This window comes from Muscardinus avellanarius (genome assembly GCF_963383645.1).
Source record: "Muscardinus avellanarius genome assembly, chromosome: 6".
In the NCBI taxonomy this organism is placed as follows: Eukaryota; Metazoa; Chordata; class Mammalia; order Rodentia; family Gliridae; genus Muscardinus; species Muscardinus avellanarius.
In genome coordinates, this window is record NC_137791.1 from 40,090,840 (window position 1) to 40,114,826 (window position 23,987).

Here is a 23,987-nt window from a genome sequence, read left to right on the forward strand (position 1 = left end):
CAAATGCTGGGATTACAAGCGTGCGCCACTACGCCCGGCTTTTATTTTTTTATTTTGAAACTGGGTTATTATAAATGGGTTATTATAACTGGGTTATTTGAAACTAAGTTGCTGTGGGCCTCACTAAGTTACCAAGGCTGGCCTGGCCTTGAACTTGTGATCCTCCTTCCTGTCTCATCCTCCCAAGTACCAGGCCTCCACCACTGTGCCATGCTCCTAATTTTTCTTTTTCTTTCTTTCTTTCTTTCTTTCTTTCTTTCTTTCTTTCTTTCTTTCTTTCTTTCTTTCTTTTTTCTTTCTGCGATACTGGGATGGAACCTAGGCTTTCTACCCCCGGGCTATACTCTCAGACCTATTTTATATTTTATTTGGAAACAGGGTCTCACTAAGTTTCTGAGAGCCTCATTAAGTAGCTGAGGCTGGCTTCGAACCTGTGCGATCCTCCTGTCTCAGCCTCCTAAGTGCTGGGATTACAAGTGTGCACCACCATGCCCGGCCTGATTTTTTTTTCTTAAAAGTAAAATTGCTATATTTTTCTGGGCCCAAGTGCCTCTGTTGCAATGAGAAAGGAATTGAAATTTCTTTAATGTTTACTCGCTTCACTTTGTTGTCAAAAAGCATTCCATTGTTACTGTCCAGATGCAATGTTTGGTCTTATGGTCAAACTAAAAATGAAAAATACAGACATAAGAAAAGATGATACCCCCCATTCTCATGGGCTTATTGGTATAGGATTTTACATATTCATTAGTTAACTTTTAATTCCTTCTATTGTTTTCTTAATTTAGAGTCTAAATAAATCATCTCTCAGATTTTCAGAGTATTAGAGTCATAGTTCTCAGTAGGTGCAGTGTGCGTGTGGACTAACTTGGTGTTACTGTTGCAGGCTGGTCCTCTGGTCCACATCATGTCCAATTTTGAAGATGCCGACACAGAAGAGACAATGACTTGTCTCCAGATGACTGTTTACCATCCTGGCCAGTTGCAAAGTGGAATATTCCAATCAATAAAGTTCTACCATAGAGAGAAACTCTCCTCCAGTGAAGTGGTAACATTTGGACGAAATTCCAACATCTGTCATTATATTTTTCAGGACAAACAGGTTTCCCGAGTTCAATTTTCGCTGCAGCCCTTTAAACAATTTAACAGCTCAGTTCTGTCGTTCGAAATTAAAAACATGAGTAGGAAAACCAGTCTGATTGTAGACAGTCAGGTGCTGGGCTACCTAAATAAGATGGACCTGCCCTACAGGTGCATGGTCAGATTCGGCGAGTTTCAGTTTCTGTTGGAAAAGGAAGATGGAGAGTCAGTCGACTCATTTGAGACTCACTTTGTGTTTTCTCCAAGACCCCTCTTGCAAGAAAACTACTGGCCAGCTCAGACACCGGTCCCCGAGAGTGGCAGCTATCTCTCCTCTTCCACTCACAGCACATTTCCTACAGAAATGGATGAAAACGAGTTGTGAACACGGAGGGGGAGAGGAACGCGTGAAGGATGCTCCTCGGCAGACTTCCTCCTTACTAAGAGTTGATCCGTGTTGGATGTTATAGTCATCTGTTACACTGTCAAGTTCAGGATTCGCCTTTTGTGGGATTCTGTAGATTGTGCCAGTCATCAACTTAGTCACTTGTTGCCTTCCTGGATTTATGAAGAAGTAAATGTACGTCAGTGAAGGTTAGTGCATAAAAAATGTGATGAAACTGTGCTCTTAAAATAAGGTTATGTATTTTTCTTTTTCTGCTTGATTTTAGTCTTATTTTTCTGTGTGTGTGTGTGTGTGTGTGTGTGTGTGTGTGTGTGTGTGGTTTGAACTGGGAATTGAACTCAGGGGCATTCTACTTCTGAGCTATACCGCTAGCCCTGAGTTTTATTCTTTATTTTGAAACGGCCTCACTAAGTAGCTGAGGCTGGCTGCAAACCTGTGATCCTCCTGTCCCAACCTCCCAAGTACTGGGACTACAAACATGAGCCACCACAGAACCTTATCTTGGTCTCCCTCATTTCACAACTGCCATTCATTCTCATGGTCCTAGGGCGCCTGGCCAGGCAGGCTGTTAGCTGGTGCCTGTGCCTGTTCGTACTTGTAGAATTCTGGAATACTGTCTGCCCATCATTGTGGTTTCAATATGAGAAGGTTTGAGCAGTAACACCCTGATTTTTTTTTAATGGAATTATAGTGTCTTCCAAAGATAACAGTTCTCCTTGTCTGTATTTATCATCTAAAACTAATATTTAAACACTTTAAAGAACCACTGTATTTAGAATCATTTTCTTACTGAATTTAAAATTTGATTTTTATGTACTTTACATAATTTTTAAATTCCACAAATCTCAATTTTTAACAGCATTCATACACATAATAAAGTCAAAGTTTAATTTCCTAACCATTTCTTTGAAACTTTCTAAAGAAGGGAAATAATTGTTCTTAGGCTGCTGTATGTAAGTGAATATATGTGAATATTTATAATAAATGCATAAATATTTTTAAAAATTTAGCTTCAAATAAACTGTCTTTATTTAAAAGATTCTCATTCAACTCTAGCATTACCAGGAAATTGGGCTCCCTATGTAACATTTCAGGTAAATTAGATTTCCTGCTATAAGAGGTCCAATGTTTGAAGCAAAAAATTGACCATATTGCTGTAACCTTTCTAAAAATTTTTAAAAATAAATTTCAGCTTTTTACCAAGTGACAACCCTAGTAAACCTTGTACAGTTTCAGACCATCGGTCACTCTTGGGCTGTAGAATATGATGTCCGGCAGCTTGGCCCCCATCTCAGTCCTGGAAATGTTGCTGTAGAGAGAACTCTGTCCCTCTGTAAAGTGGCCGCAGTGACTATTTCAGTTCCTCTGTCTAGCTCTCCTGCCTACTTCCCAGGGTAGGTAAAGTCCCACCCAAAGGTGCCCAGATGTCCAGGTGCTGATCCCCAGAACTGAACGTGCTGTGACATAGCAAAAAGGAATTACGACTGTGGATGAAACTGAGGCTGCTTGGTGATTGATCTTAGGCAGATTATCCTATACCCAGTTAATTACAGGAAGGGCAGAACAAGATTTCAGAACGATGAAGCGTGAAGACTTGACCTGCCAGTGCAGGCTTTGAAGGTGGAGGAAGGAGGCCACAAGCCAAGGAACACAAGCCACGTCCCGAAGCTGAGAATGCAAACTGGACACCCAGAAGCAAGAGGAGGCTGAGAAAACTCTAGAAAGGAGCCAAGTCCTGTGGACACCTTGAATTTAGTCCTTTGAGACTTGTGCTTGAGCAATAGAACTAAGATGATGTTTATGTTGTTCTAAGGTACTAAATTGCACTAATTTTTTAAAGCAGCAGATAGAAAACTAACACTCTCCCCTGGCCTACCATTATCTACTGTCACTCCTAGCCACCATCGATCGCCTTTATTATCTTTTTGTAGAATTATAACTTCAGTGTGATGTGGATTTACACACTAGATCACCCAGGTTGTTAGAATTGCTTACAGTGTAAATAGTTTTTATGGTAAAGGTTACCTATGAGTGAAGTACATATACTATAATGTACAGCAATGCCACATGTTGAAAAACTTTTTCAACATGTTTCAAATGTTTATTACCTTTGAGCTGATAGATGAGCTAAGTTACAGTCTTATTAAAGAATTCTTATTCATTGTTACTGAACCCAAACAATGTGTTAGGAGAAAAATACCTCATGTTCATATGAAACAGTTAATGATTATTCTTAATGTTTATCTTGTTAAGGGTTTTATTCAATTTGAGAAGTACTAATTTTTTTAGCCGAGCATGGTGGCGCACACTTGTAGTCCCCGCGCTTGGGAGGCTGAGACAGGAGGATCACACAGGTTCGAAGCCAGCCTCAGCTACTTAGTGAGGCTCTCAGCAACTTAGTGAGACCCTGTTTCCAAATAAAATATAAAAATAGGTCTGGGAGTATAGCCCAGAGGTAGAAAGCCTCTGGATTCCACTCCCAGTACCACAAAAAAATTACTAATTTTTTAAAACAAATTGGCAAAGGAGAGAGTGGGTTGCTAAATAGTAACATTCTTATTCTCCAAAGAACGTAAACCTTCCATAGCTCGATTCTAATAGATAACAAAGGTACGACAGGTTAATATTAGGATTGTTTGGATGACAAAGGATGAAATCTTTGCCAGAGCTACCTAGGCACAGAGAGGTGCTATCAGAGGAAACTGAAGCTCTCAGAAGACAGCAGGCTTCAGATGCCTCCAACTCAACCCATCAGCACACGTGGGCTCTATTCTCTACCGGCATGGAGATGCACAGCCACAGCTTCAAGACACATTACTGGTCATCAAAAACAACCTGATCTCCCTAAACAGGTTCCTGGGAAGCGTGGACTCAGGTGAGGTGCCTACCCCTCCACCAACCAGCTCTCCTCAGTAACATGGCCACATTATATAACAGCTGCTCTGGTCACCGACCATGCAGATTGGAAAAGCCATTTCCTCAAAAATGGCCGCAGTGTGGGGGGGGGCAACAAAAATACTGGTGTTTGATACAAAGTACTATAGCTCAGTTGTGAAAATTTCCATATACACACACCTTCAAGGGCTTCTCTGTCCCTGAGAATTGGTTTCTCTTGTGCCCTTAAGTGTGTGGGGGGTATTAAGGGGAGGGCCAGTGTTACTGACATTGCCAGTTCTTGAATTTGTGGCTTCATGACCTGGTTATACTTCCGCTGCTGAAATCCCATGCCACAGGATTATATAACCATTTTCCAGAAAGCTCTGTCTACTATCTGACTTGACTTACAAAAGCATTATTTTTGGCTCTAATATGAAGGGTGACACTTGTTTCAATGAAGGAGGAATGGGGTATGTAGTCACTTAAAGCTTTACTTTAAATATATCTATATATGTAACATATAGATCATAATTATGTCTTTTTTTTTTGGTACTGGAGATTGAATTCAGGGGAGTTCTACCTCTAAGCCACACTCTCCAGTCCTATTTTATTTTTAGTTTAAAACAGGGTCTCACTAGGTTGCTGAGAATCTTCCTACATTGTTGAAGCTGTTCTTGAACTTGTGATACTCCTGTCTCAGCATCTCAAGTACAGGGATTACAGGTGTACACCACCATGTCTTTTTAAATCAAGCCATTATCTTGTTACCAGGTGATACTATTAACATTCTGTGTGTGTACATGGTAGCTTCTTCCATGTTACCTCATGGCTTTCTTTGCTTTTTCATTTAACATTTATTAATTCCTTATATTAAATGCTATCTGTTAAAATAGCAGATGTGGATACTATTTTATTGTGTAAACCATGACTGAAACCATCAGAGCTTACAGTTCAGGAAGGAGTAAGGAGGACCACTTATCTTTCACCTATGGAATCTACACCAAACTATTTATTTGCCTTATGCCTCTTACACAAGGGATTTAGGGTCTGGGCTGTGGTGAACTAAATGGGAAAACTGGTTTCAGCGCTGTTGCTGGTTTCACTGTTCCGATGCTGATGGAATGCCACCAAAGGGCCAGAGATGACCAGTTTGACACTGCAATCAGCATGAGTAAAATCACTGCTCACAAGCCAAAATCATTTTAAAACAAACTTCTGAGATTAGTCACAATAGGTACAAAAAGAGGTCACGTTAGACAAAAGTGTCTTTTTATGATAGTAGCACTTTGGATATCTAAACAGTTTTCAAAACAAAACCCATCAGAAATAATATTGACCTAATTTCTTTAGACATATAGTATTCAGCGTGTGCTCTGAATCATATTGCCTAGATTTTATTTCCTGTGTAACCTGGCACTCAGTTTCCTTTTTTGAAAAACAAGGGTTAAAATAGTGCAACCCTCAGTGTGTGATCAGTTGAGATAAAGTACTTTGTGCCTTTATCAGGGTTCCACATAGCACATGTTCTCTAAACACACTGGGCAGTTAGGTTCTTATATTTAACAGTCACATATGAAAGGTCTCCCAGCTATAGAGGACATTACAATACTTAGATACCAAGGGAAAAAACTCCCTTAAATAATTTCATTTCATTTTCACTTTTATTGTTTTCTAAGGATGCAAGGATCAGATGCAGGACATCTGTGTTTCTCAGAATTCTTCTGTGATCTCATTAATCAAATCATTACCAGATATCAAATTAGTGAAGGCAGGACATTATAAATATGTTTGACATAAAACCTGTTTTTAAGATGTCAAAGATTTATAGTTAGGAAATCATTATGTAAGGTAGAATAATGTATCTATTCAATTACTAAGAAAAAGGCATCATTCCAAATTATACAATTTAGAGGTACTTAAATTATTTCTAGTATCTTAAATAAAAACAATAAAAACCCTTACATAACTCCATATGCCCTTCCAGTTATCCTATTTCTGTTCATTGACAGCAAAATTTTTCAAATAAAACATCTACACTAGCTATTCTTTATTCTTCTTTGGGGGGAGGGGATTCTGGGGATTGAAACCAGGGATATTCTTCAGCCCTTTATTTTTTTTATTTTTTTGTTAAATAAATTTTTATTGGTGCATTGTCGTCATACATCTTACAGGGATAAAAAAACTTGTGGAGATATGCACGCACACATCACCCAATCAGCCCCTACCTTCCCCATCCCTCCTTCCCATGCTTGGTTTCCTGATTAACTTTGATATGTTTATTTTTTTCTTCCATATATGGTCAAGTTATTTTTGACAAGCTTTCAAAGAACATTTGGTGAGAGAAATAATAATCTTTTCACTAAATATTATTGAAAATTAATAACTACATGAAAAAGAATAAAATTGGGCGCTTACCTAACACCATATACAAATATTAACTCAAAAAAGATAAAAGACCTAAATGTAAATCTTAAGACTATAAACTTTTAGAAGAAAACCAGGGTCATAAAACTTCAATGGCCAGGTGTGATGGCGCACAATTGTAATCCCCGCACTTGGGAGGCAGAGACAGGAAGATCGCGCAGGTTCGAAGCCAGCTGCGCTGGTGTAAGAGACCCTGTTTCCAAAAATAAAATAGGTCTGGGAGTGTAGCCCAGAGGTAGAAGGGCTCCTAAGAACCCCTGTATCACCAAAAATAAAAAAAGACAAAAATCAAAACAAAAATTCACAACATTGAAATTGGCAGTGATTTCTTGGATATGATTCCAAAGGCACAGGCAACACAAGAATTAAAAAACTTCATAACAAATAGAAAAATACTGTACATCCAAAGACAATGTAAATAGAATTAAAAGTTACTGATAGAACGGGTTAAAATATTTCCAAATGCTCTATCTGAAGGTATATTAATATTCCAAGTAGAAATCCCCAAAATTAGCAACAATAAAAGCAAAAAATGCAATTTAGAAATAGGTAAAAGACTAAAATAGATAATGAATCCCCAAAGATTTTTATATGACTTCCGGGAAGATGGTGACAAAGAAAAGTGGGGCTTACGAGCCGCGCTAACAACCAATCTCTATTACCACAAAATCAGCGCCTTTCATAGCCAGAAAACACCATCAGCAGAGAAACAAAAAATGTAATTGCAAGGAATAGAGAAAAAGAGGGCTGGAAAAACGAACACCAGAAAGATACCAGACCGCAGTGCTGTGGCCGGAGCCGTGGTGTGGAGTGGAGCGGCACGCCATCTTCACTTGCAGCACCAAGCCCCAGAGAGGAGGGGGCTCAGAATGGAGCTCAGAGTCACAGAGGAGATATGCTGGCCTCACGCCTGAGGATGCAGCAGCGCCTTACTGCTGGCGGCAGCGGCGAATTCACCGGATGGCTCCACACCAACGTACTCAACAGCCCATCAGGCTCCAGAGAGGAGCGGCGGACAGCGAGCTGAGGTAAGCTGCTGCAGATCAGCTGGGCGGAATTCGGCAGATTTTTCAGCGCAGGGAGCATCTAAAGCTCCCAGAGGCTGGGCTCAGCACACCCTGCAGGGACTCAGAGTGGAGCTCAAAACAAAAGAAGAAATAAGCCAGCCTCACGGCCGAGGGTGTGGCAGCGGTGCCATATTGCCACCAGTGGCAGCAGCAGCAAATTCACTGAGTCTACTACAGCTCCATCAGCGTATTCAACAACAGTGAGTCAAATTGCGGCCCCTAGAGGAGAAATCCCAGGACTGCACTCACAGGGACTTGACCCAGTGGGGGAGTGGCGGTGGCAGAGATATCACACCTTAGGAGAATGCCCAACCTGGCACCCCCCATGGTCTAAAGCAGCCTCTATTGACTCCCTGGGTCTGAGACTCTGCGATACAACCCAGTAAAGGAGTAGTGGGGACTGAGATACCATAGACTCAAGATCCAGAGCACCTTAAGTGAAGTCGTAGTGACCCAAGGGAAGAACCCAGAGAAGGCACAAACTTCCAAAATCATGGGAAAGAGGAATAACAATGGAGCAATGCCCAGAACCCCACAACATCAGAACCTGATAAGACAGAAATTAAGAGATTTCTAGAAGATCAAATCAGGAAAATAACTGTAAAAATAATAGAGGTGTTTCGAAAAGAATTCAGAGAGCCAAAAAGAGATAAAGGATGCAATTAATGAAGTACAAACAACCGATTAGACCACATGGAGAATAGAATCTCGCTCATAGAAGATGAACACTCCAAAAATGAACGCATAGTTTCTTATTTAGAAAAAAAAAATCCGACAGCAGGAATCTGACATTGAAGAAATATGGGCCCATTTTAAGAGAGCTAACCTAAGAATAATTGGAATAGAGGAGGGAAAAGAAGGTGAAACCAAAGGGATCAACAATCACTTCAAGGAAGTAATAGCAGAAAATTTTCCAAACACAGAGCAAGAGGTCGATATACAGGTCCAGGAAACTTATAGAACTCCCTTTAGACAGGATCGGAGAAGAGGATCCCCATGCCACATAATTGTCAAAATGACCAATGTGGAAGCCAAGCAGAGAATCTTAAAGGCAACAAAAACAAAGGGCCAAGTGACATTCAGAGGCAAACCAATTAGAATCACTCCAGACTTCCCAAACCAAGCCATGAGAGCCAGAAGGGCTTGGAGTAACATATTCCAAACTCTGAAAGAAAACAACTTCCAGCCAAAAATTTCCTACCCAGCAAAACTTTCTATCAAATTAGATGGGGAAATAAGAAGCTTCCATGACAAACAGAAACTGAAGGAATTTATGTCTTCAAAACCAGCACTAGAGAAAATACTCAAAGAGATTAACTACAAAGAAGAAATAGGTAACACACACCAGAACCAGAGAAACAAGATTTTCCATCCAACAGACAACTAAGATTGGGTATCTGTGGAGATTCATTATTTATGTTAGTCTTTTACCTATCTCTAAATGGTATTGTTTGCTTTTATTGTTGTTAATTTTTAGGATTTCTAGTTGGAATATTAATATACCTTCAGATATAGCATTTGGAAATATTTTATCCCATTCTATCAGTAACTTTTAACTCTGTTTACATTGTCTTTGGATATATAATATTTTTTTTATTTTTTAGGGAGTTTGTAATCTCTTCTGTTGCCTGTGCCATTGAAATCATATCCAAGAAATCACCGCCAATTTCAATGTTGCGAGGTTTTATGACCCAGATTTTCTTCTAAAAGTTTATAGTCTTAAGATTTATATTTAGGTCTTTTATCTATTTTAATATTTGTATATGGTGTTAGGTAAGGGTCCAATTTTATTCTTTTTCATGTAATTATTATTTTTCAACATTATTTAGTTAAAAGATTATTTCCTTCACCAAATGTTCATGGAAACCTTGTCAAAAATAACTTGACAATATATGGAAGAATTTATCTCTAGGCTTTTATTTAACTCCAATGGTTTATATATCTGCCTTTATAACAGTACTACACTGTTTCAATTATTGTAGCTTTATATGGTTTGAAATCAGAAAATATACATCTTCTAGCATTGTTCTTTTTCGAGATCATTTTGGGTATCTAGGGTCCATATTCCATATTAGGATAGATTTCTTTCTGAAAAATAAATAAATAAATGTATGATAGTTTCACCTAAAAAAAAGAAAAGAAAAAATATTTTCTGGTAAGAAAGAAAGCAAAAAGAAATATTGAAATGTTACCTTTAAGTCATCAAAAGCTTGGTATCAGACAAATGAAATTGTTCTGAGATTATCATTGTTAATTTTGGATAAATTGCTATAATACTAGATGTCAACCACTAAGCCAAGCATGTGAAGGAGGGATGGGGAGGGAATGGGGTGGGATCGGGTAGGGGCTAACTGGGCGATATGTGCATGTATGTCTACAAAAGTATTTTTTAAATCTCATTATGATGTATGAATACAGTGCACTAATAAAAAATATTTAAAAATAAAAAATAAAAATAAAATAAAATCAAACAAAAAAACCTATTGTTTAAAAAAAGATTTTTATATGACCAATAAACACATATCACTCATTATCATAACTAATCATTAAGGAAATACAAATAAAAACTATAGTGAAATACTACTTCATTTGTTGGGATGGCTACTTAACATGAATTACCTTGCTCCAGCCCTTTACCTTGAGTTTGTTACTATCTTTACTTGTAAAGTGTGTTTCTTGTAAGCAGCAGATGGATGGGTTCTGTTTTTTAATCCATTTTACCACTTTATGTCTTTTTATTGGGGAATTGAGGCCATTTACATTCATTGTGATTATTGAAAGATAACTTTTAACTCCTAACATGTTAAGATTTTATTTCTGTTTGAAATACTGTTTATTCTTCTTTGTTTAGTTGTCTGATGGATGGAAAATCTTGTTTCTCTGGTTCTGGTGTGTATTACCTATTTCTTCTTTATAGTTAATCTCTTTGAGTATTTTCTGTAGCGCTGGTTTTGAAGACATAAATTCCTTCAGTTTCTGTTTGTCGTGGAAGCTTCTTATTTCCCCATCTGCAAACTCTCTGGTTTCCATCCTTTCAATAGTACAACTGACAGCATGCATTAGCCAGGTTTCCAAACCCAGCTGTAACTCACCCATCTTCTTTTCAAAGCATTTAATATATTGGTGACCCCTCTCTTTTCCTGGCTTCTGACACTATATTCTGATTCCCTGCATTCTTCTTGTATCTGCTCTTTTACGCTGTTCTCTAACTGCAACCTCTGAGGTCAACATTAAAGAAGTTGGTATTTACCTGGGGTGAACTGAGCTAGTATAATGACTTAAAAGACCACTAACCTTCCAGTAACTCCCAAACTTGTACCTAGATATGTCCCCTGAGCTGCAGAATTTATTCAAATCTCAAAAACACCAGCTCAACAATTATATCCCAGCTCAAATGTCTCCTTAGAAAAGATTCTCCTGAACCATCGAAAGTAGTTACTTGGCTGTAACCTCTGTCCTATCACTTTGTAGATTTAACTGATCTATGAGATACAGAGAAACACACACACACACACACACACACACACACACACACACACACACACAGGTACTGAGAATTGAACCCAGGGGCAAACTACCTCTGAGTAATACCCCCAGTCTTTATTATTTACTCATTTATTTATTTTTGCAGTACTGAGGATGGAACCCAGGGGCATTCAACCTCCAAGCTATACCCCCTGTCTTATTTTTTTATTCTTTATTTTGAAATAGGGTCTCACTGAGTTGCAAAGGACCTAAGTAGCTGAGGCTGTTCGTGAACCCGGATCGTCCTGTGTTAGCCTCCCAAGTGCTAGGATTACAAGCGTGTGCCACCATGCCTGGCTCCCCCAGTCTTATTTATTATGAAACAGGGTCTCACTATGCTGCTGAGGCTGGCTGCAACTACCGGCATGTGCCACTGCACACTACTAAGATATTGTTATTTATGTCTATTCATTTATGTCTTATTTATCAGAATGGTAAGCAGAAGAGCAGAAGCCCTGGTTTCTGAATAAATAAGCTATTTCTAGTGGTTTTTAAAAATATAAACAAAGAACCTAACTTTTTTTTTCTTAGTAGTTAAGACACATAATTTAAATTTTGTTTCCTCTTCCTTTCTAAGTCAGGAGTCATAACATCTGCATCTTTATGAAGTAAAACCAGTAAAAATCAAATAACTTATTATCTGTAAAAATGTGTTTATTCACAATCCTCGAGAAGTTATCATTCCTTCAGAAAATTCCTTATGAACAAAAAGCCAAGAAAAATTGCAATACTAGCTTATGTCAAACCAAAAATATACATTTGATGTATATAAACTTTAAAAAGCATTAACACAGGCAATGTGAATATAGAGTACCTTTAAAGTGTTTCCAATGACATAACTACAACTTAAATTACGTTAGGACAGATATAAATAACAGCATTACCTAATGTTTTATATTTACATTTTAAAGTATCATATTTCTACGAAATTAAAAAAATGTCAAAATACTATAGATGCCATTGCCTAGCAGTTCCAATATTGAAAGGGCCACATGATTATTTTTTTAAAAGTACAGTAAGAACTTTAAGTTATTATTTTTATCTGGACCTTCCTGTATTTTTGAGAACATGCATTGCTGCTGTTGCATGAAAAGAAAACACATTGAGGAAAACTAAGAAAACCCAGTTTGCTACTAAAATTGTACTCAATCCTCAGCAAAATCAAGGTAAGCAACTAGGGAGTGTTTGATATCCCCAGCCTTTGATACTGATACTGATACATAAACTTCAGGGAAAGGAAAAGTTAATTTGTCTATCACAAAATGCAGTTATATACAGATAGATATACTTAGTTCCATCCCATTAGAGCACCTTGTACTACAAGGCAAAGGAAATATGGTAAAATCAGTGGAACCTTTCTTACCAGAAAGGACTTTATTTACTTTGAAATACCCGTATTACTTTTGTTTGTTTTCCTTCCTTCAATCACTCAGAGAATATGTTCTGTGTAAAATCCAAGATCATTCACTGGAAATGAAGAATTAAAAAAAATAATGACACCTAATCTTAATATATCAATTTAAAATCAATACAGTGGCATGTAAAAGGAAGTGGGAAATCTAAATACATTACATATTTTCTTAAGTATTATTTTTACTATTACTAACAATGTCCAAACTGAAGCTTATTTTTTATCATACTGTCATTTGTTCAGACTGAATCAATTTCATCATACTAGGACATATAATAAGGACAAACAAAAATAGATACTTTAGCATTTCTCAGAATAATGTACTCAAATTACTGTGCGTGCAATTGCACAACAAAAGGCAGAGAAGTAAATAATGCTAAAAAATGGTCTTGGTTTAGATCTGAATCTAGAACCCTCCCATGTGCTCCCTTCACAGCTGCTGAGAATCTACAAAAAATACCTCAATATTTTCACAAATGGATAATGATATTAGCTTACTAAAGCATTCAAAGTAAAACTGATATTTTTAAAAATGTGAAAAATCTAAAAGAGAAACCAGAATCCAATAGTTAAAATTAATTTAATTGATAACATGACAAAACCATTAAATTTATCTCAAAAAGCAGAAGGCAGATGATAAAATTGCACTTAATTCTGAAGCAATTCAGATCTATCCTATCATTCCTACTCCTTTCTAATAAAATAACAATTACAACATGGTGTCTCACCACCCCTTAAAAAAAGGCTCAGTACAACCATTTACACATTCTAGTTGGTTTTTAACAGTTGGTCACAGCTAATAAATATTCATACAATTTTACTCTATCGCATCTGTTGATCTGTATCAGACTGCTTTGTGCCAGAATCAGACAGTTCTAATACAGGATTTACAAATCCAGAATACTCGGAATTGCCGTTATCATCCATCTCAGCACTAACAAAATCATTCTCCCACTCCAGCCCATTGGAATCATCGGAGGCTGATGTAGGATTACTTCCAGTCTTTTTGCTGCTAGACTTCAGCGCTGCTCGGAGAATGTCTTCCTCTGTTTTGGAACGTTCTCTCATTGGAAGCATTCTATTCATTCCTATGATGTGAATAGAGTTTTAAAAAAAATTTCAGTAAAGATAAAAAGCTGTATTAAAAGACCTCCCAGTTTAACAATATAGTTGTTGTCTCTTATTATCAGATTTAATTTATGAATTAACTAAAGGAGCTAGTCCTATGAAGGCCTTAAGGGAAATTTCTGGAAATTTCTGCCTTAAGACTAAAAGTAAATACTCTTTGGGCGTGGTGGCACACACCTGTGATCTCAGCACTTAAGAGGCAGAGACAGGAGGATCACAGGTTCAAGGTCACCCTCAGCAACTTAGTAAGGCCCCTTGCAAAGTAAAAAGGGTTAGGGTTGTAGTTCTGCGTCAGAATACCCCTGGGTTCAATGCCCAGTACCAAGAGATCAATCAATAAAAATAAATACTAAAAAAAGGGGCAGTTTTGATGTAACATTTTTCATCTGATAAGATGAACTGTCTGAAAAGTCATGTATCAAACAGAATGGACAAAGGTTTTCAATTGCCATTAGTCTTATACAGAGAAATCAATTTATTTGCCAAGATCTTTTTCTACCTAGATGATAATTTCATTTCCCAGAGAATGACAATCACTCCAATGATAACATATACGTTTCCAGTACTTACTAGATTCCTGTTAATGCTGCATGCACTTCAAACACATTAATAGATTTAATCCTTAACAACTCTATGAAGTATAGTGCTATCATTAACTCCATTTTTTTTTTTTTTTTTTTGGTGGTACTGGGGGTGGAACCCAGAGGCTTTCTACTTCTGGGCTACATTCCCAGACCCATTTTATATTTTATTTGGAAACAGGGTCTCACTAAAATGCTGAGAGCCTCACTAAGTAGCTGAGACTGGCTTCGAACCTACGCAATCCTGTTTCAGCCTCCCAAGCGCAGGGATTACAAGCGTGCGCACGCCTGGCTTCCATTAACTCCATTTTAGAGTTGAAGAAACTGGAGTGAAAGGTAAGTAATTTGTCCAAGGTCACATGGCTATAAAGTGGAGGATAAAATTTTTTTGGCAGTGCTGGGGATTGAACCAGGGCTGCATGCTAGGCAGGCACTCTACTGCTGAGCTATAGCCCTAGATTTGGAGTAAGAATTTTACTTTACTCAATCTGGCTCGTAAGTTTATACTCTCATGGTATTCTGATTTACTAACAAAAGAGAGTAGAGATGTTTCTAGAGCAAATTATTCTAGATCTAATTAAGAACAGAAATAAACTGGTAAAGTGAAAAATATCAAACATTTTGGAAGAAAAAATGTCATTTAATTGGCAGTAGAAAGCTTGGAGAGAGAACAGAAAAGAAATCTGAATTTCTAAGTATAGAAGCAACACTGGTCACATAATTAAAGTCTAGGATTGGCAAAGAGATTATAAGAGAATATCTAGACACATTCAATGATTTCACTTTTGGATCATAACAAATCAGATCCTAAAGTAATAAGAGATTGCAGGTGTTAACCTCTCATGGTCTTCCTCTGACCTGGAAGAATGTGAAGCTGAAATTCCCACCAACAGGAGTTCAGCTCAGAAGCTTTGCGTCAGGGATATAAGACCCATTGGGTTCTTTGCCAGGTGTGCTCTCACATACTTGGGAGCACCCTTTTTTGCAAAAAAGTAAGATCACCTTCCCAAGCAATTTTCAAACATGTGCCTTTTTGATGCATGAAAATTTATTTCTAACAAATTTGGCACAAAATTTGGGACACAGAATCCCTCCAAGTTAGTGAGGATTTCTTCTTAAGGAAGACGCGTCAACTCTCTTATTGAGGTAGCCTCAGGGGAAAGGGGACCCACAATCTCTAGAGCAGGAGACAAATCTTCAGGAGAAAATCCCAAGGCAACGAACGTGGAGGAGGCCTTAACAGATTCTGCGGTGACCAGAAATTCCATGTGTGGACTCAGGTATGAATGCTTCAGGGGAGAAGCAAGTAACACTTGGGTGGCCGAGACATCCCGTGGGTTGTGTTAGTGTTAGTATGTGTGTGTGTGTAACACCTGGGTGGCCGGGGAATCCTGGGGGCTGTGTGTGTCCGTGCATGCACTTGAGTGAGTGTGGAGTCTGGATCTGCCGTTCTGTGATATCCTCAATGCTTCATACAGCATAAGAGGCCACTCCAGAGGAGTCTGCTAGGGGGTTATACTAGCCCTCCAAATAGGTAAGAAGAACCTACCTTGAATATATTTCCTGGGAGGGAGACAACAGAGAAAGACAAAGCACAGAGGGAGAAGAATACTAGAAACCCCCACCCCAGCAGGGAGACTAGCATCTAGTTGTGGGTACACACCCAGGAAGACTGGGGTAGATGGAATGTAAAGGCTGGGTGTGTACTTGAATGACAAATAGCAGGTGTAGAGTCTGGACCTGCAATTCTGTTATATCTTTGGCACTGCATATGGCATAAGGCAGCCTCCTGGAAGAGCATGCTAGGGGGTTATACTAGCCCACCAATAGATAAGAAGCTCTTACCATGGATGTATTTTCCATAAAGGGACATGGACAGAGAAAGAAAAAGTACATCTGGGGAGGAACACTAGAAGCCTTCAGCAAGGGGAGACTGGGTCTCAGCCAAGTATCTAGTTGTGGTTATACAACTACGCAAGCCAAGATGGGAAATAAGACTTCTTCACCCAGTAAGGAGGTTCCCAGGGAGGGAGAGGCATTAAACAAAATTCCCTCAGATAGTACCCTGGGACATATGCTCCTGATATTGGGAAGACATTTCTAGGACACCAGGGAAAAAGAAGCATGAAATGATAAAATATTGCTGTTTCATTTGGACCAAGAACTCATCCTCAAACCATCAATATTCTGGCCAAAATTTGGTTCCAGTGAGGAATGGGCTTAACAACTCTTAATTGAATATGTCAATGATAAAAGTCCTTTTACCCTGGAAGAGATAGACTACATGCTCTGCTGGAGGAAAGGTCCTGTAGTCTTATTCCTTATGAAGCAGAAATGAACAAAAACAAGAACAAAATGGCAACTGGGACTCCTTGACTATTTGCCTCCTCCTGTAATTCAGGGAATTGACAGACTGGATCACCTTAAGCCACGAGGAGGGAGGGAATCTGTGTCATCTGCAGTGATCTCAGACTCCCCCCTTCATTATGTACCTCTCTTCTCCAACTGAGAAGAGAGGTTCAACAATGTGAACAGGATATCCAAAATTTCCCTTTTTCTTCTAAAAAGGAACAGCCATTAGCCTCTTTACTCACTTAGGAAAGTTCCTCTGGGTGGAAAGGCTTTTGGTTTTGTGAATGCTCCCCAAACTAGTTCTGATGTTAGAGCTCTAAGAGGAACTCAAGCCTCTTATAGAGAATCCCCACAGGGCCATAGACCAGCCAGATCAATTTCTAGGGCCACAGATTTATACATGGACTGAATAATGTCCATTTGGGGCATGTCTTTACTGGAGAGGAGAGGGCAGCCATGGCTGCATGGGAATGAGGGCACCCAGCCAGCCCTGACGTCCTAGCTTCTGAGGTTAAGTTTTGTAATCAGGAGCCCCCATGGGATAACAACATTATGACAACCCAGAACAAAAAAGTCAAAAGAGAGACCTTCGCGAACTAATAATTGAGAGGATTAGAGAATCCATACCTCAATCCCAGAACATGACCAAGGCTTTTGATGTACAGCAGGAAAAGGAGGAGGGGCCAGCTGATTTACTTAACAGATTGAGAGACCAAATGCAGAAATATTTTGGGTTAAACCCAGAGGACTCTCTAGGACAAGAAATGTTTTAGTTACATTTGTTACTAAAAGTTGGCCAGACATTGCAAGGAAGCTAGAAAATTAGAAACCTGGGAAAATCAGATCCTAGAGGAATTGTTATGGGAAGCTCAAAGAGTCTATGTAAAGAGGGATGAAGAGAAATGAAAGCAAAAAGCTAAAATAATGGCCTCTTATATAGAACAAATAACCCAGGGGAAAACTGGCCTAGAAACTACAAAGATCCTCAATCCAGGGACCCCCAAAGGGAGGAGAGACTCGGGGGGTGATCTAATGGCAAGGGAAAAAGAAATGCTACTGGTGCAGAAAGGAGGGCCATTTAAAAAAGGAATGCTGGACCTCAGGAAGGAAAAGTGTTCATATCCCTCATGACCTTCGAGGCAGTCAGGGGCTCTTTTATGCAAATGGGCCTAAGAGCCCTTGATAAATCTGCAGTTAAAACTTGAAAGGGAGGGGTTAATATTCCTGTGTGATTCTGGGGCAGCCAGATCTTCCCTTGCCCATCACCCCCCTCCTTAAGGCTGTCTAATAATTCATTAATGGTTTCAGAGGTGAAGGGGGAAGGATTTAATATACTTATTTTTAAGAAAACACAGGCTGAGTATAAGACCAGGCCAGACCAGAAAGAATTCCTTTTTGTACCTGAGGTGGGAACTTATTTTTCGGGCTGAAATCTAATGACTAAATTAGGACTTGTATTAAAAGTAGATCGACTAAGGATTCAGGCACCATTCAATCTTCTATCCACTCTGGAAGAAGAGGATATATATATCCTGCAGTCCGGAGCAAGGAAGGAAACAGAGGGGGGCTTAAGATTTCTCTTATTCAGATTGAACTAAAAAGAGAAAGGGAAGCTGTTAGGAGAAAGTAACACCTAATACTCCTAGAAGGAAGGATGGGGTCACACTCATTATAGAAGGCGGACTCCAGGGTTGCCTGCTTGAACCCTGCATGTCCCCATTTAACAGTCCCTAACTTTTACATCCTTCTTAGTAGGATCACTCATGAACATAACTGTTAGTGTGATAGATTTAGAGGATGCCTACTGGGCCTGTCCTCCAGCTAAGGAAAGTAGAGATACCTTTGCCATTGAGTGGGAGGACCCTGGGACTGAGAGGAAACAGTAATATTGATGGACTGTATTTCCACAAAGATTCACAGGGTCACCCAACTTGTATGGACAAGTTCTAGAAAAGGTGCTAGAGGAATTTGAGGATCCTTCCTCAATTGGACTGATCTAATATGTGAACGATCTACTTTTCTCTGGAAGAGATAAAGAAAAGGTTATAGACGTTACAAGACACTTATTAAACTTTCTGGGACAACGCGGCCTGAGAGTTTCAAAGATCAAATTGCAATTTGTAGAAAAGAAAGTAAAATATTTAGGGCATCTAATCAGCAAGGGAAAAAGGAGGTTGAGTCCACAGAGTCTAAAGGATTACTAGCATGCTCCTTCCGGGTACCAAAAAGGAATTAAGAAAATTTTTAGGGCTTGTCAGGTACTGTAGATATGGATTAATTTATATGCCCCCAAAACCAAGGAATTATATCTTAAACTCCTATATGAAGAACCTGACCCCATCCTCTGGAATCTGGAGGAAATGCAATGTCAAGTTTCTCAATCAGGCCTTGATCACTGCCCCAGTATTAGCCTTGTTGTCCCTAGAAAAACCATTCCACCTCTACATTAATGTAGATAAAGGTACCATGTTAGGGATGTTAACTCAAGAGCACGGGGTGGGGGTGGAGGGGGGAACAGCTCATGGCCTATTTATCTAAGCTCTCAGACCTTGTTACCAGAGGCTGGCCTGAATGCATTCAGTTGGTAGCAGCCACAGTCCTGCTCAGAGGAGGGTAGAAAACTGACCTTTGGTGGAAATTTATTTATTTATTTATTTATTTATTTATTTATTTATTTATTTATTTATTTATTTATTGTGGTACTGGGAATGGAACCCAGAGGCCTTCTACCTCTGGACTATACCCCCAGATCTATTTTAAATTTTATTTGGGAAATAGGATCTCATTAAGTTGCTGAGAGCATCACTAAGCTGCTGAGGCTGGCTTTGAACCTACGATCCTCTTGTCTCAGCCTCTCAAGTACTGGGATTACAAGCGTGTGCCACCATGCCCAGCTTGTTAGAACTTTAGTTGTGACTACTCCACATCAGGTCAGAACAATTTTAAACCAGAGGGTGGGTAGATGTCTGACAGATTCTCTACTGAAATATGAAGCAATCCTAATAGAAAAACATGATCTGACCCTCACTATCAATAATAGACTTTATCTGGCTGCATTTTTAATAGGAGGTGGAGTTCAAGAACCCTTAGAGCAGTGCATAGAGATTACCAGACCAAAGTCAGAGCTGATCTCAGGGAGAACCCTTCCTCCATGGGTGCTAGATTCTATGTAGATGGCTCCTCTAAAATACCTCAGGGAAAGAGACATAATGGATACTCAGTCATAGATGGAGAACAATTCACTGTCATAAGGGCAGGAACACTTCTCAATGGGTGATCAGCCCAGACCTGTGAACTGTTTGCTCTAAACAATATTTATTTATTTATTTATTTATTTATTTATTTATTTATTTATTTATTTATTTATTGTGGTACTAGAGGTGGAACCTAGGGGCTTTTCTACCTCCAGGCTATACTCCCAGACCTATTTTATACTTTATTTGGAAACAGGGTCTCACTAAATTGCTGAGAGCCTCTCTCAGTAGCTGAGGCTGGCTTCAAACCCGTGCAATCCTCTTGTCTCAGCATTCCCAAGTGCTGGGATTACAAGCGTGCGCCACCATGCCTGGCTCCTAAACCAAGTTTTAAAGCATCTGAAAGTAAAGGAAGAAGCCATCTATATACAAAGATTCAAATATGCTTTTGGAGTAGTATATACCTTTGGAAAGATTTGGGATGAAAGAGGTCTTACTGGTGGTAAGGGATGAGAACTAATACACAAGGAGTTAATTACCCAGGTACTAGACAGCTTAATGTTACCTGAAGAAATAGCTTTAGTATAGTTCCTGGTATAGTGTAGTTTCTGGGCATCAATGGGGTCACTCCAAAGAAGTTCAGGGAAATAAGACTGGTAAACATGGTTACTAAGGAAGCAGCTTTGCAACCAGAGGCCTCATCTTATCCCTTAAGATTCACCATCTCACCCCTGTCATCCCTCTACCTCCTGCTACCCCAGAGTTCACTCCCCAAGAGGAATGACTGATCAAACTGGGAGCCTGTAAGACTCCTCCTAATGGAAAACGGTTGTTACTAGATGGAAGGGAGATGCTTTCTAAACCCATTATGAGGGAAATATTAGCCCAATTATACCAGGGAAGTCACCGGGGCTGGCAGTGAAATGCAGTCCTGAGGGTCTACGGACACTGACAAGTAAATGAGGGCTGCATTACCTTTAGAAAGGTAAATAAGCAGGCTCTAAGAAGAAAACCAGAAGGCAGGAGAAAACTAGGAATCAGGCCTTTACAAACTATCCAAGTGGACTACATGGAAATGCCAAAGCTGGAATGACTTAATACCATTTGGTATTTAATAATTGACCACCATACCAACTGGGTTGAGGTGGTCTCACTTCTGAGTGCCATGGATAACAATGTTAATAGGGTATTACAGCATCCTAACAAAGGCCTGGAAGGAGAACAAGCTCAGCCAGCCTGGGAACGACCATTCAGGTGTTGCTTGCAACCAAGAGAGCTGTTTGCACTACTGAAAGAGGTTGAACTCATTACACACAGGTCAAAGAGATTAACTATAAAAAGACTCTAAATTCATTCTGGTTCTTTGGTTCTGTTGAGCTTCCAGGTATGGGATAGTCATTATTCAGCCCAATTAACTATAAATGTAACTGTAGGAGAAAACCCTCTAACTATAAAGATTAATGCATGTCAAGTCCTATATCTGCCCAAAACCAGTCTGAGTGATACAGCAAAATAATCCAAAGAAAGTCCCTTGTTTTAGTTGGGACAAATCCCAGGGGACAACCCCATGTGGACAGTACCAACATACAGAGCTGTCTCAATTCTGAGGGAGTTAAAAGAAAAAGTAACCAGGACTGAAGAGGTTTCCCTTGAAACCTGTGCTAACTTACAGTATAATCTACTCTTGTTAACTCACATACCAGGAAAGTCAGCCCTTTCTATTAAATGTTGGTCTGGTCTAAACTAGTTAATAATTCAACCTCAGCTATTAATGTTAACCCCTCAACTCAGGCCACTAGAGTAAAAACAGAGGATTTACACCAGATGACAGAATTTAAAACAGGATATGGGAAAACAAATGCATGGTCAAAATGGATTAGAAATTCTGCCAACACCTTAAACAAAAGTGACTGTTAACACTTGTGCAGTATGCAGGCCAGAGGCTCAAGTGGTGGTACCATTTCCACTCGGATGAACCTCAGACCTAGTGGTCATAAGATATATGATAGTCCTCTTTCAGAACAATCTGGCATGGAGGAACGAGTCTTGTAAGACCCTCTCACTCCTGTTCCCAGTAATTCAGGGTTCAAAGCAAGAGCCTCCAAACTCTCAAGCCTCTGATCCCAAATACAAACTGTACTTTGTGCATCTCAAGATGGAAGGGATAGTCAATGTTTTGGGGCAACATTACTGGCTGTAGTGAATGCTGGTCCTTCGAGGAGCTAGATAATCAGTCTGATTAGTGATTGCTCAAGCAAACTTCTGTAGGTACTGTGGAGGACTGTTACTTACCTGCCAATTGAAATGAAACTTGTACTCTAGTACAACTGTCAATCCCTTTTTACCCTGGCATTTCAAACCCCAACTAAGGCCATTAAGGCCCAATATAGGTCCAACAGGGACATCCCTCAACCCTCTAGTGAGTCATTGGACCCTCACATATATATAGATTTGATCAGGGTTCCAAAGGGTGGTCTCAACAAATTTAAGACTAAAAACCAGATAGTTACATGGTTTATAATGATATTCTTTTGGTGGTTCACTATTAAAAAAAAGATTAGATGAATGATATATATTATAATCAACAGAGATTTGTCAACTACATCCTACATTCCATTAAGGAAAGAGCTAAAGAGTTAGATGCTACTAACAAAATCTGGGAAAATAGACTAACAGATACAATCTTAAAAAAAGGGAAAAGTTTTGTGCCATAAAAAGGGACCAATGTTGCACCTTTATCCCAAATACCACATCAGATGGTGATGTAACTAAAGCCCTGCAAGGCTTGACTCCATTAGCAACTGAGTTAGCAAAAAATTCAGAGAAAGGTGATTTTTTCCTCGGCCTAATGGGACAATGGTTTGGAAAGCAAGGAAAAATAATGATTTTGGTCATAGTATTCTTTATTATAGTATTTGGAATAATGATCCTCATAGGATGTGGAATAACTCTCTGTGTGAAGGCTCTAGTAACAAGACAAAGATAGTTCTAACCAAACAATCCTCCACAGATTACCAAAATAACTTCTAGTCAAACATGTTTTGAGAGCAAGAGTTGCTGTATGTTAACAGAATTTTAAGAATAATGATGTATATTTTAAACTGGGAAGAATTGTGAGAATATAGTTATAGAAAATATTATGATTATAGGCATGTGCCACCATGCCTGGTACACTCTCCCGTCTTGAAACAAGGTCTCACTACAATGGCCCTGAACCTGTGATACTCCTGTCTCAGCCTTCCAAGTACTGAGAAAATAAGAAATTTCTTTTTTTCCCCTTGGCACTGGGGATTGAACCCAGGGCCTCACAAATGCTGGGTAGGCATTCTGCCACTGAGAGCCTATTTCCTGGATTGCCTTTCCTTTTTCTTTTTCTTCCTCTTTCTTTTTCTTGTGAGTCTGGGTTGAAATCCAGGGGCATTTGACCTCCAAGGTACATCCCTGCCCTATTTTGTATTTTTATTTTGAAACAGGGTCTCACTAAGTTGCAGAGGGCTTTACTGAGTAGCTGAGGCTATTTGTGAACCGCAATCCTCCCACCTCAGCCTCCGAAAAGCTGGGATTACAAGTGTGTGCTACCATGCCTGGCTTGGATTGCCTATTTCTTAAAATGAAAATAAAAACTTGGAACTTATTTAGTAAAATAGCCTTAAAAAAAAAAAAAGAAAAACTTTAGCAACAATTTTGAGTACCTGATATGTTCCATACCCTATATTGTATTTTATATATTTAATCTTTTTTTTTATGGGTCTGGGTACAGAACCCAGGGGCATTTGACCTCCAAGCTACACCTCCTGCCCTGTTTTTTATTCTTTATTTTGAAACAGGGTCTCACTATGTTGTAGAGGGCCTCCCTAAGTAGCTGAGGCTATTTGTGCACCATGATCCTCAGCCTCCCAAATGCTGGGATTACAAACGTGTGCCACCACCCCCGGCTTATAT

General features: G+C 39.1%; 2 protein-coding genes across 4 annotated transcripts in view; one reads left to right on the forward strand and one right to left on the reverse strand.

The window, feature by feature from the left end:
* Nucleotides 1-907: 907 nt before the first annotated feature.
* On the forward strand, nt 908-1,465 carry TIFA (TRAF interacting protein with forkhead associated domain; the record flags this gene model as incomplete). Its single annotated transcript, XM_080697900.1, has 1 exon — nt 908-1,465. The coding sequence occupies one exon, from the start codon at nt 908-910 to the stop codon at nt 1,463-1,465; it is 558 nt and encodes a 185-aa protein (XP_080554026.1).
* A 12,147-nt stretch (nt 1,466-13,612) lies between these two features.
* The window catches only part of AP1AR (adaptor related protein complex 1 associated regulatory protein), a gene marked incomplete at both ends in the record, with an annotated part of 47,790 nt that continues 37,415 nt past the window's right edge, over nt 13,613-23,987 (reverse strand). For all 3 annotated transcript variants that reach the window (XM_080697899.1, XM_080697898.1, XM_080697897.1), the window contains one exon: nt 13,613-13,878. In XM_080697899.1, the coding sequence (XP_080554025.1) occupies nt 13,613-13,878 (266 nt within the window). The remainder of the gene's footprint in view (nt 13,879-23,987) is intronic.